This window comes from Rana temporaria, chromosome 12 (assembly GCF_905171775.1).
Source record: "Rana temporaria chromosome 12, aRanTem1.1, whole genome shotgun sequence".
In the NCBI taxonomy this organism is placed as follows: Eukaryota; Metazoa; Chordata; class Amphibia; order Anura; family Ranidae; genus Rana; species Rana temporaria.
Window position 1 is genome coordinate 75705854 of NC_053500.1, and position 16795 is coordinate 75722648.

A 16795-nucleotide genomic window follows, 5' to 3' on the forward strand; every position below is an offset into this window, starting at 1 on the left:
AAAATGAGATCTCCCAGCCATAATTTAGACTGTTGGCACACACCTTGGAGTTATGAGTGTTCCCACCCACTATTGCATTTTATTTATAATATTAAAAAAAAGAACATGCAGAGTGGGAAATTCTAATAGATAAATCCTTCACCTGCAAGATGTAGCAGGTGTAAGAATAAGTGGCAAGACTTTTGGAGGTTAGTGCATCTGATCTGAGGCGATGTTGCGTGCCACTAGAAATACAAAGCATGTATTGTCTGTAAATATGATGTGTGGTTTACATAGTTCCTAATGCCCAGTTTTATCATGGAACACAGGAAACCGCTGAATTGCGATGATAATTATTACTTGAACACTGGAGATAATGCCCTAAAGAAACTTCAACAAATGTTCCCTTCCTGAGCCCTTTTTGCACCCAGGTTCACCCTAGCTGTCCTTATAAGCACCTCTTGATTTTGTGAATCATTCCCTTTTTTACCTAGTGGTTAGTAGGAGTATATTAGGCCATTATCCTGTTATTTAGCCTCCTCATCACTTTTTAAAAAAACATTAGAATACTATGGCTTGTTGAATTATGTTGGTTTTATATGCCTTGCCAGTGGCTGAATGCTGATTGAAAATGTCACTGAAAATGTGTACTAATGCTTACAGTATGGCTACATTTTTTTTTAAACTAACACTTGCAAAATAAAAATATGTATTTTTGTCTGAAGATGACATACAAAATAATACAGTTTTTGCAAGACGAAATTGCTAAACCTAAGCCTGGTTTGTCCTCAAAAAAACATATCTGTATTACGTTTTCATCTTAAGCAATGACAAAGTTATTGGAGAATAAACAGTATGTGAAATATATAATTTCTCTGGTACATCAGGGGTAAGAGGGTACAAAGGATGAAATGGTTCAATAAAGCTGCATTTGAGGTTTATTCTTGTAGTATTCTACAGCAAAGTTCATCTTCCTTTTTTTTTTTGCAATGCCAAGGTTCTCAATCAAACAGAAGACCATCGCCAGCGTGTCCTCCAGGCTGCAGCGAAAACAATCAGAGTATGGTTCATCAAAGTCCGGAAAATGAAAGCTATTTACCATACTTTGAACCTCTGTAACATTGATGTGACACAGAAGTGTCTGATCGCAGAAGTATGGTGTCCAGTAGCTGATTTGGATTCCATTCAGTTCGCTCTTAGGAGAGGGACAGTAAGTATAAGTTCGCCTTCCTCTGGATCAACTGTGGGTATATGGGATTGTACGATATTTTTTATTTTTATGGTTGAACTAGATGTACTTGTGTCTTTTTTCAACCTGACTAACTATGTAACTATACATGTGTTACCCATTCACGTAATATCCTATATAGGTGGGGATTGTGCTTGGATGTTTTTTTTTGGCAAGAGTTAATTTATTGTGATTAGCATAATAGAAATCCATCTTTCTTTTAGGAACACAGTGGATCAACTGTCCCTTCCATCCTCAATAGGATGCAAACTAATCAGACTCCACCAACTTACAATAAGACAAACAAGTTCACATATGGCTTCCAAAACCTGGTAGATGCCTATGGTATTGGCAGTTACCGAGAAATAAACCCAGGTAATCCCATTCTTACTTAAAAGAACATTAATGACTAGAAATGATTGTAGTTTTCTGCATTCAGGTTAAGTAGATGGGGTATATTTACAATATTTTTTTTTTCAGCTCCATATACAATTATTACTTTCCCGTTCTTGTTCGCTGTAATGTTTGGTGACTTTGGTCATGGCATATTGATGACACTGTTTGCAGTATGGATGGTCGTGAGGGAAAGTCGGATTCTGTCCCAAAAATCTGACAATGAGGTAAGATGTTCTCACCTACTCTGCAGTGTTTTCACTTTGTGAGGCTAGAGAACCATGACCTCTCTTTCCAGAACTTCAGGCCCATTTAAAAAGAAATTTGCCATCATGAGAGAAACATGTGATCTACCCTTGCCGATTTCCAGTTGCCTGGCTGTGACCACTTTGGTTTAAGTCCAGAGGTATAATAAAGTTAAGGTACACTGAATATTTTTTACTTTTAATAGCTACATGCTTGTTTAACCAGCATCATTTGGGTATTCGCACAGCCCAGCAACCAGCAATTTCTAGGAGAATAGCAACAGCAGTTCACATGGTTTTTATCATTATAACTGTACTTGTATAAGGCAAAAAAAAAATGTGCTTAATATAGTAACTCCTAAATCGGTCATCTTCCTCTTATTGTTTAGTAGGTGATGTCCCAGACCTGAGTTATTTTGGAAAATTTTGCAGCATTGTATATGGAAAAGCTTATTTAGGGTCCATTCACCCCACTGCATTACTGCAACGTGTTAATGTGCTTAGATGCCATTCATTCTGCATTGCACATCAACACACCTTCACAATGCACCTGTAACGCCCCCTTGGAGTGCTTTAAGCCAGCCATTGATGAATTAAATTTTGGCCGTTTCAGCAGGGACTCAATCCATCAATCGACTTGGGTAGAACTAGCATGTCGGATTTTTAGCATGTGGTTATTGCCAGCCGCTATAGCCACTAGCGGTAATCACTGTGTTCTCTCGAAAGAGACTGCTCATCGTGCACCCCCCCCCCCCCTGCTGGGAGAACACTCAAGCTCTGCAAGAGGGATTCCCTCATCAACATTGACTGTGTTCATGGGTGCATCAAACAATTTTTCACAGGTTGCATTAAAGGAAATCGTATAATCTATGGCCTGCTTTAGGCAGCCCTTTCAAATAATGGGTTTCCTTAAAACAGTGCTTGATAGCATGCCTGTGTTAAACTGCACTGGTGTTAAGGAGCCTTTTAGTGTCCTGAAAAACCTACCATTAGCTGAACAAACATATATTATTAGTATTCTCTGCTACTGATGGTGACCCTTGTCTTAAAGCTGTCTGTAACCCCTCCTTCCCCATGCTGTCTTATTTATTGCCTAAACACAGTGTGGAGAATATACAGGGCATCTGGAAAGTATCACAGCACTTCACTCTTTCCACATTTTGTTATGTTACAGCCTTATTTCAAAATGGATTCAATTCACTATTTTCCCTCAAAATTCTACAAACAGTACCCCATAATAAAGGGATTTGGGGGGTAGGGGATTATTGCGTTGCCAAAATAGAAACCAAACATATAATTTATTTGTCAAAATAGGAAATTTTATTAAATTACAAAAAGATAAAATCTGGTTCAAATGACAGTAGAACAAAACAGATCGTGGGAGCAGTACATAGAGATACAGGTCGCGGATCAAGTCTACCCAACTAGTTTTGCCAATCATTGGCTTCGTCAGGGGATTTAAGACTAGACCATCTCAGTAAAAGGCTCTAAGAAAATAGAACAGAAAAGGTTTAACAATTTCATCAATTCCATGAAATACAGTAACATTTACAAATTTTTAAACAGTAATTAAGAACAAAATAGTTTGGCTAGGACATGTGGCGAGGCATCGAAAACCATGGTCCCATGAAATTTGGTACATAAGGCAGCCCTTCATTCCCCCATAACCCCCATGCTGAGCCACCCCACATAGTGCGGGTGGACAGAGATATCCTTATGGGGTAGATAGAAAGAAAAACCTACCATTTGCTCCCCATGCAGCCCGGGGTGCATGGGGAGCAAAGGGTAGGTTTTTCCACATGTCCACATTTCCACATGTCCTAGCCAAACTATTTTGTTCTTAATTACTGTTTAAAAATGTGTAAATTTTACTGTATTTCATGGAATTGATGAAATTGTTAAACCTTTTCTGTTCTATTTTCTTAGAGCCTTTTACTGAGATGGTCTAGTCTTAAATCCCCTGACGATGCCAATTATTGGCGAAACTAGTTGGGTAGACTTGATCCGCGGCCTGTATCTCTATGTACTGCTCCCACTATCTGTTTTGTTCTACTGTCATTTGAACCAGATTTGATCTTTTTGTCATTTAATACAATTTCTTATTTTGACAAATAAATTTGGTTTCTATTTTGGCACCGCAATAATCCCCTACCCCCCAAATCCCTTTATTCAATCTCTCCTGGGAGCTTTTGTCATTGTTCCCAGGAGACATTGCGGAGGTCTGCCGCGAGTTATCGCGGGATTTAGAAAGAAGTTCTTTCTAAATCCCGCGATAACTCGCGGCAGACCTTCTGCAATGTCTCCTGGGAACAATGACAAAAGCTCCCAGGAGACATTGCGGCATCGAGGAAGTGATGGAATAACCGCACACTACACGATAAATCCATATACAGGAAGCGGACAGTAACTTAAAGGATTACTAAGGTTTGCCTGCCCCTGACAGTGACTCGAGCTGGGCATCGCCACTTAGTGAAGGATTGACTTGGGCGGCTCGGCTGCTCTAGTCCTGCAAAGGTAACTGAGTTCCTGCTGTGAAAAAAGTGCAGGAACTCCGTTCCCACGCGTTCCCGCAGGACTTGAGCCCTGGTTAGTGTTTGTAGAGGGAAATAATAAATGTAATCCATTTTGGAATAAGGTTGTAAAAAAAAAATATGTGGAAAAAGTGAAATGCTGTGAATACTTTCTGGATACATTGTATATTCTCCACACTGTGTTTAGGCAATAAATAAGGAGGAGTGGTTACAGAGAGTCAAGATATAAGTCACTATCAGTAGCAGAGAATACTAATAAATAACAGGACAAATAGTTATTCCTGCATACATATTATATTGGTGAATCAATGTGAATTAATAAGCCAAAATAAAAGCATTCACTAATAAGTCCATAAGTGCAAATCCTGGAAGAAAATTATTTAGCAATCACTGAAAAATAATGTCCCAAAATGTAAAACTCCAAAATAGTCCAATCACAGGAAAATTGTTGCAAGGTGATCTTATTTTCCTCACTTGTCAGTGAGTATTCATTCACCAAAAGATATCGACACCCAAACTTCTTCCACACAGTATAATGCAGGATATGTAAATTTTGTTATAAACATCCATAGCGCAATACGGTTTATTAAAATGGATAAAAACACGATTAGCCGATTTGGCTCCTTACATTTAAAAGTGCCTTCCCGTCACTGGGGCTGCTGGCTTATCACAGATGGGTATGGCTGGATCTGTCTTGCGTCCACCTCCGTGAACCAATATATTATTTATGCAGTTGTGATATATAAAATAGAGCCCCCTACCCCACTATATATGTCATTAGGAGTGTATATCACTTTTTAAGGGGAGCAGCTTTTCTTTAAATTTCTTTACATTTAATTTAGTATTTATAGGTTGGCGCAGAGTTTCTTTCACTATTTTCACAAATAGTTATTCCTGATTGGTAAAGTTACACAATTATAAGTATAACAGTCAAGGATGGGGGGTCTATTAATTGCAAACGTCATTTCTAACTTGTTTCCTCTTTAAATAACAAAATGGCTTTTTTAACAAAACTTGATCTTTCTTTTAAACAAAAATAACTAATGCATGCCTTTTAAATTTACAATAAACTGAAGATAAATTCAGATAAATTCTCTCTTGGTTTAGAAGTTTTATACTACTCTATAGCCCATCTTGCCTATCCTACTGTTTTTCTTTAGCACGTCAAACATATGTATTGTAATCATTCATCTCACAGGATTGCAATGCAAACTGAAATGTACCAGTCTTCCCTGACACTGTTGATCATTGTGATCACTGTTGGCTCTGTTGCTGTTACAATACCATAAATTAAATTATTAATCTCCATGACAAATCATGTTATATGTGAAGAATTATGGTTTGTGTGTCATTCCTATAATCTAACTGGTCTTTTTCTCTGATTTCAGCTTTTTAACATGGTGTTCAGCGGTAGATATATCATTCTGCTGATGGGCTTGTTCTCCGTCTACACTGGACTGATTTACAATGACTGCTTCTCCAAGGCTCTGAACATGTTTGGTTCCTCATGGAGTGTTAGGCCCATGTTCAACAGCCCAAAAGCTAACTGGACGTACGTGTCAGAATGTCAATAATAAGTATGGTTTTCTTTAATAAGGAGTTCCACCCTTCTTTTTAAACATTGGTGTTACCCATCTGCTTCATGCTTATACATCAAACCCGGTTGTTCTTCTGATCGAGGGTCACACCTTGATCATAAAACATGCATCGGAATGCGTACTTGAAATATACAATAGATTCACTTCTTTAGCTGGCACTGTGTAGGATTATTAAAAGCTTCCCATAGATTTGACTATCCAAAGACATGTCTGAAAAAAAAAAACTCTGTACACAAGGGGTCTCCTGTATCTCCAGAAGACTGCCTGCAGGTTCTTCTCCTCCCTGCTCCCTCCAATGCACAGCCCTGTGAGGCTGGCTGGTGTCTGTAGAAAGATGAGCTCCCAATCCAATGACTGGGAGCCAGTCAGAAGCGTTCCTCATTGAGTGATCACTATGACAGCCAATCACAGTGAACATACAGTAAACAATAACAAAAGTAATACACTACCTGTTGTATCTCCTCAGTTCCTAATCTGTGAGTGAGAGAGCTGCAGCTGACAGAAGAATGTTTATTGTGTGCACAGGGAGTAAAGTTAAATGAGAAGTATTGCCAAAGCTTGTTTGGATGTACTTCTCCTATGGATCACAGGAGGGCAATTCGTTTTGCACTCCTGTGACCCGTTTTCAGCTGAAAACCACGGAGTCTAGTTCCGCCAGGTGCCTGGACGGACACCCGGCTGGCTGCCCCTGCCCTCTCCACAGCCCAGCGTTCCATTGGGGAGAAGAGAAGAGAGCTGTGACTGACAGTCTGCAGCTCTCTGCTGACGGAGATATGAAAACCGAGCGATCAACGGTGTTTGATCGCTCGTTCTCAGGGGACATATGCAGAATTTACCTAGGTAAGTATTAATCTGCAAAATAAAACCAAATCCTTTACTTCTTTTAACTCTTAATTAACCAGGGCATGCTCTTATTTTGCTACCTAACTCATTCATTTTAACCTTTATAAGCACTATTTAACATGTTTTATCTCCTGCTCAATGTTTCTATTTTAAATTATTTGTTGGAAAAAAAATATTATAAAGCACATATATGCATTGTTATCTTTCAGGATTTACTGTTAAAAAATGTGTTTTAGGGTATATCTGTTTTATTTTAAATTACTGATGCATTATGAGAAAAATGAAATGTATGCAAAACCACCCAAAAAAATGTTCTTTTGTAAATTTCTTTAACCAATTCTCGCTGTATGTAGAGTGACGGCCAGGAAGTGGTTCTGGTATCCTGACTGGGCATCATATGACGTCCAGCAGGATAACATGCCGGCCTGCGCCCGTTGGGGCACGCAGCGCGGCGTTCGCGAGTGGGGCGTGTCAGTCTGACACACTGCAACGCCGATCATGATGATAAGCCTCTGTCAGAGGCTTCTTGTCACCTGATCAGCTGTGACCATCACAGCTGATTATCGCGTCAACCAGGAAGTGCCGGTAAACGGCATTTCTCGGTTCACGCTGACGGGGAGAGCCGATTTGGCGGCTCTCCCTGTCGGGGGGGGGGGGTGGTCTGTGCTGATAATCAGCACATTGATTATCAGCACAGCCCCTCAGTTCTGCCAATCAGTGCCCAGCAGTGTCCCCACAATAAAGAGTGCCAGTCAGAGCCCACCTTAGTGCCCACCACTAACACCTGTAACGCCAATCAGTGCCCAGCAGTAACACCTGTCAGTAATCTATCAGTACCTCATCATCAGTGCCACCTGTCAATGCCAATCAATAACGCCTATCAGTGCTGCATATCAGTACCACCTATTGGTGCCCATCAGTGCCGCCTATCAGTGCCCAGCAGTTCTACATATCAATGTCAACTCATTAGTGCCTGTCAGTGAAGGACAAAACAAAATTTTCGGACAAAAACGAAGAAAAACATATTTTTTTTTCAAAAATGTTGGTCTTTTTTAGTTTGTTTAGCAAAAAATAAAAACCCCAGAGGTGATCAAATATCACCAAAAGAAAGTATTTGTGGGAAGAAAATTATAAAAATGTAGTTTTGGTATAGTGTTACATGACCGCGCAATTGTCATTCAAAGTGTGACAGCGCTAAAAGCTGAAAATTGTCCTGGTCAGGAATGGCAGAAAGTACCTGATATTGAAGTGGTTAACATGCTTTCTACCAAAAATGTAATTTTATTGTTGCCGTAAATAGAGCAAGCAGCAGAATTTTTCTTTTTAGTACTTGTGTTCAAAATATTATTGATCGAACTTGGAAAAAAAAAAAAAAACAATTTTTCCCCCTTGAAATGCTAATAAATGTAAAAAATTCTCAGAGGACTTTAGGGTCACAAGAAAGTCCAGTTTGTCCCCCAAAAACAATATATGTATCAATTCTTTATCATAAGTAATTACAAAGTTTTATAGGCATGGTCATGAATAGACACATAGCGGAAATGTGAAAATATGGGCTGGTCCATAGGGGGTAAACAGGTGTGAGAGCCGAAGTGGATAAGAAGAGTATATGACTTATGAGTAAAGCTTTGTTAGGAATAGTTTTAAACCTTTCTAAGTCCGCTGATAAGTCTGGCTTGTGGTGGGTGACTTATAACTGAACCAGACTGATTTCAAATATACTGAAGTATTGTGACAAAGAAAGGTATTTCAGTTTCTGTAATGAAATTCAGATTAGTATCCGGCCAATGAACCATTCTTATTTAATATTTATTTGCCTTTGTAGAGAAGAGCTTCTCAGGAGTACATCAGTTCTGCAGCTGGATCCAGCTGTAAATGGAGTTTTTAATGGCCCGTATCCTTTTGGCATTGACCCGGTAAGCTCTTACCCATTTATTACTTCTGAACATTTATTGCAAGTGTCAAAAACAAGGATTAATTGTATATTTAGGGTTTATCATAATTTTGACATTATGGCTTTTTTTTTTTTCAGATTTGGAGCATAGCAACCAACAAGCTTACCTTCTTAAATTCGTTCAAGATGAAAATGTCTGTTGTCCTGGGTGTCATACATATGCTTTTTGGGGTCACCCTTAGCTTACTAAACCATATGTACGTATTTTTTTTCTGATACAGTAAAGTAATAAAAGATGATATCTAGATCTTATTCAGAACAACTAGCGTATTCTAGCAGTGTAATATATTCGTATGGGATTACATGTGGGGAATGGTCAGTTTAGAGCCTGGTATGTACTTATGGCATTTTTTTGTGACGGCTCCTGTCGGCGTGCTGTACTAACAACGTTAGTACAGTGATCTCCTCCACTAAGCTGGACAGCTGAACACTCCCATCAGCACTCTAAGCCATTGGTTAAGAGTGTAGATTGGGAGCCGGTCGGCTGCTGGTTTTCTGTCAAACCGGCTGCCACACACGGCTTAAATGTCAGCGTTTTTTATTAAACAGGTCATGTTCGTCCGACATTCGGCCCATGTTTACTAGGCATTATAGTGCCTAGGAGAATCTAATTAATTGCTATTTGGACACTAACATATTATAGTTACATCCTATAACTACCCTAAGGGCTCTTTCACACTGAGCGCCCGTACAGGTCCGTCTGTCCGTTTTTTTTGCGTACCTGTACGGGCGCTCTGTGCTCCTCTATGGAGCCGCGGATGTCAGCGGTGACATGCCCGCTGACATCCGACCCGCTCTGATCAGCCAAAGTGTGACGGAGGTAAAACCTACTTTTCCTTTCGTCTGGCGGATTGGGTGAACACGGACATATGGTCTGTGTTCATCCAAACCCCCCATAGGGGAGAGCGGAGAAAAGACAGGGCGGTCCCTGCACAGTGTTCGGGGACCGCCCTGTTATCCGCCGGCTCAGCGGGGATCAACGGAGCGATCCCCGCTGAGCAAGCGGAGGTGCACGGGGCGGATCATTACTGATCCGCCCAGTGTGAAAGAGGCCTTAATGTTTGTATGGTCTCACTATGAACCAAAGATTGATATTAATTTACCGTAGGAAGGACGTTTTGACACTTTATACTTTACAGCGATTGTCCTAAAATAACTGTACCTCCTCAACTTTTAATTTGATTTGGACTTGACAACAAAGCTTTATCCACCTTTTATCTTCTCAGATACTTTAAGAAGCCCTTCAATATTTACTTGGGATTTATCCCAGAAATGATCTTCATGGCGTCTCTGTTTGGATATCTAGTCATTCTCGTCCTGTACAAGTGGTGTGCTTATGATGCCGCAACTTCCAAGATAGCACCAAGCCTTCTCATTCACTTTATCAACATGTTCCTCTTCAGCTACAATAATGATACTGATAGCAAAAACAATATTCCTATGCTGTATAGTGGACAGGTCAGTAATGGTCAACATGCCAGCTTTTTAGGCCACTAAAGATATTGCAAGTATTTTATTGTATAAATTACAGCATATTTTGTGCTATTCATTGATTGTAATAACATTTTAACATGTAAGGGGTTTAATACCAGTGTTTCAGTAAGGGTCAGCTGTGATTTATACCCAACATAGATGGTCAGAGACTGCGGGCATGCAAGACATGGTCAGAGACTGCGGGCATGATGCAAGACATGGTCAGAGTCTGCGGAGATAGTCCGAGACTGTGAAGAGATGGTCAGAGATTGCCGTTTCAGGCTAACTCTCACAAAAGATCACGCTAATCTTACGCTGGATTATTAGTTTTCAACTCACAGGGAAGAGAACACCTGTAGGTCAATTCTGATTTCGAATTTTGTTTTGTGTTATTTTCCTGCCCGCAACAAAGTCTGTGTCACAGATGTTGGTTACAAGGTGGGAACAGCACATTACATGGTGGGGACACCACTCTGCATTACATGGTGAGCACAGCACATTACATGGTGGGCACACCACTCCACATTACATGGTGGACACAGCACATTACACGGTGGGCACTGTACAGCACATGACATGGTGGGCACAGCACATTACACAGAGGGCACACTAATCAGCATTTCATGGTGGGCACAGCACATTACATGTGGGCACACAACATTAGCAGCATGGGAGATATTCTTCATCCCGGGCCCCTGATGGATAGAATGACATCCGTGACCTCCCCCCAGACAGCTGCCTGAAGCTCCCGGAGACTGAGGATCTGTGTCTGCAGATCTTGTGATAGGAGCCAGACAACACTGACAAGACTCGGCTGCAGCGGCTGAAACCTGTCCTGACCTGTGCTTCTCATTTCACTGTCCAGTTACAGGCTGGGGCAGGTCCAGAATGACCTGGACTTGGAGGAATTGGGTTAAAAAATGCAATAGGCTGACGGCATTCGGTGACACAAAAAAAGCACAGCAGCGAAAATCTATCAAATTGAAGTGAATCTTGCAGCAAAAGCTAGTGTGCTATAATGCTAATTTTAAGCTTATCAACTATGCTGCAACACTAAATTTATATTTTCACTGACCTAGATTTTGTCCATAATCCAATTACATCTACAATGCTTAGAAGCAAACTTTTAGGCCTCGTTTAGATTGTGTGGAGGGGGTGGTAGAAAAAATGCAGTAGCGCAGTGTTCTTGCTGCCCTGCCATACATGTGTGTGTGTTTTAGTTCTTAAATAAAAGCAGATTATGGTCTTCTTGTCTTCTAGAAAGGACTGCAGTGTTTCTTGGTTGTCTGTGCTATGCTCTGTGTGCCTTGGATGCTGGTCTTAAAACCATTTATGCAGCGCCAACAGTACTTAAGGAGGAAACATTTGGTGAGTATGTGGAAAATGTGTGTTTGTTACTGAGCCACAACTTGCCTCTGCACTGTTACACGGGGTCTGCTTATCTCTAAGAACAAAGTGACTTTGCAGATGGGAATGGCTCTTAACTTTTTAGATTTGTCATGTGATCACATTTGTAAAGGCAAAATTATTTCCAAAATCAGTGTGGTGCCTTTGCATCCACCTAAAATAGACTGCTCACATTTGTGGTAATACCAGCACAGGCTGCTTCTAACATTCAGAGGGGCTTCAGTGGCCTTCTTGGGATCTGCATTCTGTAGCTGCAACTTATACATACAATCACATAGTTATTCAGGTTGGGCACCTGAACGTTTAACCAACCAAATCAAAAAAAAAAAAAAAAAAACTTGCATTGCCAATGTAAAAACGCCCAGCTCTTCTTTTTTTTTTTTTTTTTTTTTTTTTGAGGCACTGTACTGAGTTGGCTACAACCAGCTTTTGTATGTGGAGGGTAATCATGTTTTGTTCCAGTCTCAAAGAGCATCGCTGTGTCTTGTGCAACGACCTTTCGGAGAACGCTGTAAGTTCTCCAAAGATTTTAAATTGCCACCCCTGTACTAGAAGACACTATGGGGTTGATTTACTATAGGCAAATTGACTGTGCACTTTGCAAAGTGCAGTTGCACGCTGAAAGAGCAGTTGCTCAGTGAGGCGAGCTCTGAGAGCTGATTGTCGGGAAGGGACACACAGCTCCCTTCACACAGCACACAGCCCCCTTCAACACAGCACATAGGAACAGAGCTAAGGCTGTCAATCAGCTGAGGGTCCCTCCCCTGCATATTTAAAATAACATTTTGGAGGTTAAAGGGATCTGAGCTGGAAAGTTGTTTTTGTTTTTTTTTTGGGGGGGGCGGCGGGGTCACTGAATGTTATCAGCAGAAGTTGCAACTCTTTTAGGTGGACATGGCTTTCTACCAAAGATTTTTCATGACGTGGGCATATATGATATATATATATATATATATATATATATATATATATATATAATGTCCATTTATAACAAATTTTTAGTCTCTATTTCGTTTTCCCTTCTATTGTTATATGTGTGAATTTTACATACATAAGTGTATCTGTCTCTTTAATCTTCAGTACCTACGAGTTTAAAACAGTTACAGTTCTTAGATTTTGGCTTTGTGTTTTTTATGAATGCTGCTTTGTGTATACATATCCCAAATAGAAAAACTGCAGAAATTCGTAATTGAGCACAACAGTGAGCTGTATACAAATCATAGAAATGCATGAAGTTACATTAAACAAAATTATTGGAAATCTAAAATAGTTTGTGGCTTCCGTGTGTTAAGAGTTCATACTTTGCCGTTTTGCGTTTTTAATACTTCAGTTTGTTTCTGCATTTATATGCAATTGACAAACATTCAGTGATAGTGTTAGTCCATCCTAATGGTGATCACAGGTACAGGTCATGTTATACCTGTTTTTACCACAACCCACGTTAACTGTCTGTCCGCTTTTTGTAAATGTAGTAGGAAATGTAGCTCAATTGTCCATGGATCCCAAAATCCCATTTTACTTAAAAATATATTGCAATAATCCAGTAAACTACAACATAATACAGTATTAACACACTGCGAAGCAACATAGGATTTTTCAAATTTGTCTGGTCTACTGACTATATAATCTCTATGCAACATGAGGTCCTGGATTTTGTTAGTTGGTGTTGTGAAATTTGGACTTTTCAGTTTTGGGTGAAGTAAAAAGAATCTCCAACATTATCATATAGAAAATTATAAGTGTAAAAAAAATGTTAGGTTTAGGATCTACTGCTGGTTATTGTGGGCGAAACTGAATACCCTACTAAAGCAAACTGTGTTTGTAATAATAAAACCATAAAAGTAAATCACGGATCATTTAATAGGTGGGATAATGTGTTTGACATGACAGTGACAGTATATAACACATCCGAGATAAAATATGGGACCCTTTAAGCGTAACATTATACACAAGATGCACATTTAATATCTTCACTTTGACTAAGTTTTAGATGGCCATCATACAGTGTATATTTGTTTATGTCCTTGGGAGACCATCATTAAATGGCAATTTGGTTTAAAAATGTTTCATTCAGTTTCTATTGTTTTTCTGTTTCAGATTAGTTTTAAATACCCAGCACTTAACAGTTCAACAAATTTATGCAGGGGGACAGATTCAGAAGTCTAGAAGCCAGTAAAGATGTGCTTCTATTGACTACAATAACATAGGCACTGTAATTGTTTCAGTCTTTGGCTATACCAAGCGATTGCCTTACCCCTATGTCTTGAGACATAGGTATAGTCTTATTTGCTGGTATCCAACTTTTCTGTGTTGGGTATTGATGAGCTTCAGTTGACAGGCAAATAAATTGGGTTATGTGCACATAAAAAAAACTCAGCGTTCAAATGGTGTCTTAATTGGCATGTACAGTGTCTGTTTAGAGGTCTCTATAGTTGGTAAGGAATTATGTCTAATGTTCCCTAAAGTGTGTCTAGAATAAGAAAAAGTTGGAAACTGCCAGGTTTGTTATTTGTGAATGATATGAATTCTGAAATCCAATCCAGACAGTTTTAATTTCTTATTGGACAGCTAGAAGAGGGTTAACTGCTGATATGCTGCTGATCTGGAATCCTAAAGTAGTTTCCAATCCTATGATCGCTGTAATAAATAAAAATAAGAAAATTATATTGGGAACAAAACTAACCGCTGCATGCTGACCTCTGGTCATGAAAGGATTAAGCAGATAGAAGAAAAAAGTTAACAAAATGTAAAACTTATAGAAAGTTAATCCAAAAAAAATCCTTTTATAGGTTTCCCTTCATGCCATTTTCAGAGGGTGCAGATTTTCTGCATATGACTATGCCCTGTTTTTTCACTATCAGGTTTATAGCTTTAACAGAGCATGTTCATATGCAGAAATTGTGGTACCATTTCAGGGAAGTGACATTTTTTCCCGCACAGTTTCTATGTAGGAATTATCTTTTTCATTTTTTTGCCAAGAACTGAGCTTATGAGTGTTATGTGCAGTGTGTACTGTTGCTCTTATGCAAATATTAAGCTTTTACCATTTGCTTATGTCACTATGCACCTCATAGTGTCATAAGCAAACAGTAAACGCGTAATAAAACCAACCATCCTTGACTTCTTTTAGCTTCTTGTACTTTAAATCATTTCTTTCATAGAAAGACCCCTTTTGCACTAGCAGTTTTATCAGGTCCGCCTGTCAGTTTTTCAGGTGAACCTGATCTGACCCTCCATTCTTCTCGATGGAGCGGTTGATGTCAGTGGACACCCACCTACATCCAATCTAATCCGATCTGCTAAAAATCGACAGAAGGGGAATCCATTTCCCTGCCGTCTAGTGGATTGGATGGCAGTCAGGTATAAACGGGCAGGTGGTCTATTTACATTCAAACGCCCAGAGAGGAAAGCGGACTGTGTCTCTGTCTGCTCTGCATGAGCAGACAAGGACCAGCCATCTTCCTGCTCAACAGGGATCAGTGGACAGACCCCCCCCCCCCCACCGCTGAGCAAGGGGACTCCTGGCATTCCCTTCCTAACTAGAAAGGGGCCTAATCTTCAAAGATAACAATAAAGACTTTCAGAGTTTCAGTCAGTTTCAAACAACTTAAGCCCCTTTTACACAGTGCGGAAGTCGTCAAACTGATATTTTCGATGATACCTGCTGAGGAGGCGGATGACAGGTCCGCTCTCTATGCACAGACACAACCCAATGTTGTTTATGGGGTGGTCGGATGGAAACGGACTGCCTATCAATTTCCATTCGACTGTCATCTGATCGATTTGCTAAATGGATAGGGAACAGGTCCCCATCTGTCTGTCTTTTGCGGTGCGGATTGGATCGGATGCAGGCAGGTGTCAACGGACACATGTCCGTTTACATGCGCCTCCCCAAAGAGAACAATTGGAGGTCCGATTGGGTCTGCCTGAAAAAGGAGTGTGAATGTTTTAAAGTGTTTTATTGCTTGTTCAGAATATATAGTTTTTTTGGTGTGCACAATGTGGATATAGGTTCACTTTAAGAGGGAGCTATGAAAATGTAATGTTTAAAGAAACAAAAAACCTTTTAGTTCTGATTTAAATTTATAAACATGGAGCCTCAGTCTGGCAAGCATCCATAATTATGCCTGTGGAGGAGGGAGGAAAGAAAGAAGAGACAGGATTTAGGTGAAATGTCCAACATTGTCTGATCTTTTTCTCTTGAGAATGTTGATGTTGGTCACAGTGGGATGCAACTGGTAGACTTGACTGGTGGTGATCATGCTTTACATTTTGCTATTAATGGGTGTCGCACACAATATTCTCATCCATAGGATTCTTCTGATGAGAAGAAAATATTTTTGACTGGTGGCCTAAATGGTAGAAAGCAATGTTTCATTAGATGTAGGGCATGGACAGCTGAAAGGGAGACCTCTGTTAGTCACTTTATATGTCATTTATATTGCACCACGTTGTATTATGAGAAATAGATTTGTCAACTGTTTTAAATTCCTCTGAACTTTACTTGAACTGTCTGTGTATTCCAGCATGTTCTCTTTCCTAGAGGGTGGGTTAGCTTTTCCTGGTGTGTTTTATAAATTAATAAGGTTAATGCTACTACCATGTTCTGGGATAAGAGACTCAGACACACGTGTGTATAGGCAGACCCCCCTCTTATCTCAGATTTGGCAGGTAGTGTTGGCGCTATTGAATTATAAATCAGGGTTTCTCTTTATCATATTTTGATTACATAGGATCATAGTTATTACATTATAAAGATAAAGTTATAACTAAACCAAATGTAGCCAAAATTGCTTCTATGGGGGAGGTTTATGGCATTTTGATGTTGTGAAGAGAGGTTGCCTTTGGGATGGGGGAAAAAGAGCATGCTGATTGGCCAAGAGCCTTGACCCTGATTTATAAATACCCCTCCCCACACCCACTAATCCAGGGTACGCATAACTTTGGAGGTATCCGCGTTGGTAACGGGCCCACGGAAGAAGATGCCGAAATTATTCAGCACGACCAGCTGTCCATGCACTCGGAAGAAGGCGAAGAGGTAATCATTTATTATATTGGTCCTTTTCTCCTTTGCTGTTGGAGGAGCTTGCAGTGCATCAGTTCCTAATGTGCTGCAAGGCTGACATCCATCAAAGGAATGTATT

General features: G+C 39.9%; 1 protein-coding gene across 7 annotated transcripts in view; it reads left to right on the top strand.

Moving 5' to 3' along the window:
- ATP6V0A1 (ATPase H+ transporting V0 subunit a1) overlaps window positions 1–16795 on the top strand; it is a 145284-nt gene that overhangs the window by 105223 nt on the left and 23266 nt on the right. For 6 of the 7 annotated variants that reach the window (XM_040331000.1, XM_040330998.1, XM_040331001.1 and 3 more), the window contains exons 10-18: window positions 977–1189; window positions 1432–1582; window positions 1688–1827; window positions 5765–5928; window positions 8643–8733; window positions 8850–8968; window positions 9998–10229; window positions 11505–11612; window positions 16582–16689. In XM_040331000.1, the coding sequence (XP_040186934.1) occupies window positions 977–1189; window positions 1432–1582; window positions 1688–1827; window positions 5765–5928; window positions 8643–8733; window positions 8850–8968; window positions 9998–10229; window positions 11505–11612; window positions 16582–16689 (1326 nt within the window). The remainder of the gene's footprint in view (window positions 1–976; window positions 1190–1431; window positions 1583–1687; window positions 1828–5764; window positions 5929–8642; window positions 8734–8849; window positions 8969–9997; window positions 10230–11504; window positions 11613–16581; window positions 16690–16795) is intronic. The other variant, XM_040331004.1, reaches the window with a different exon arrangement.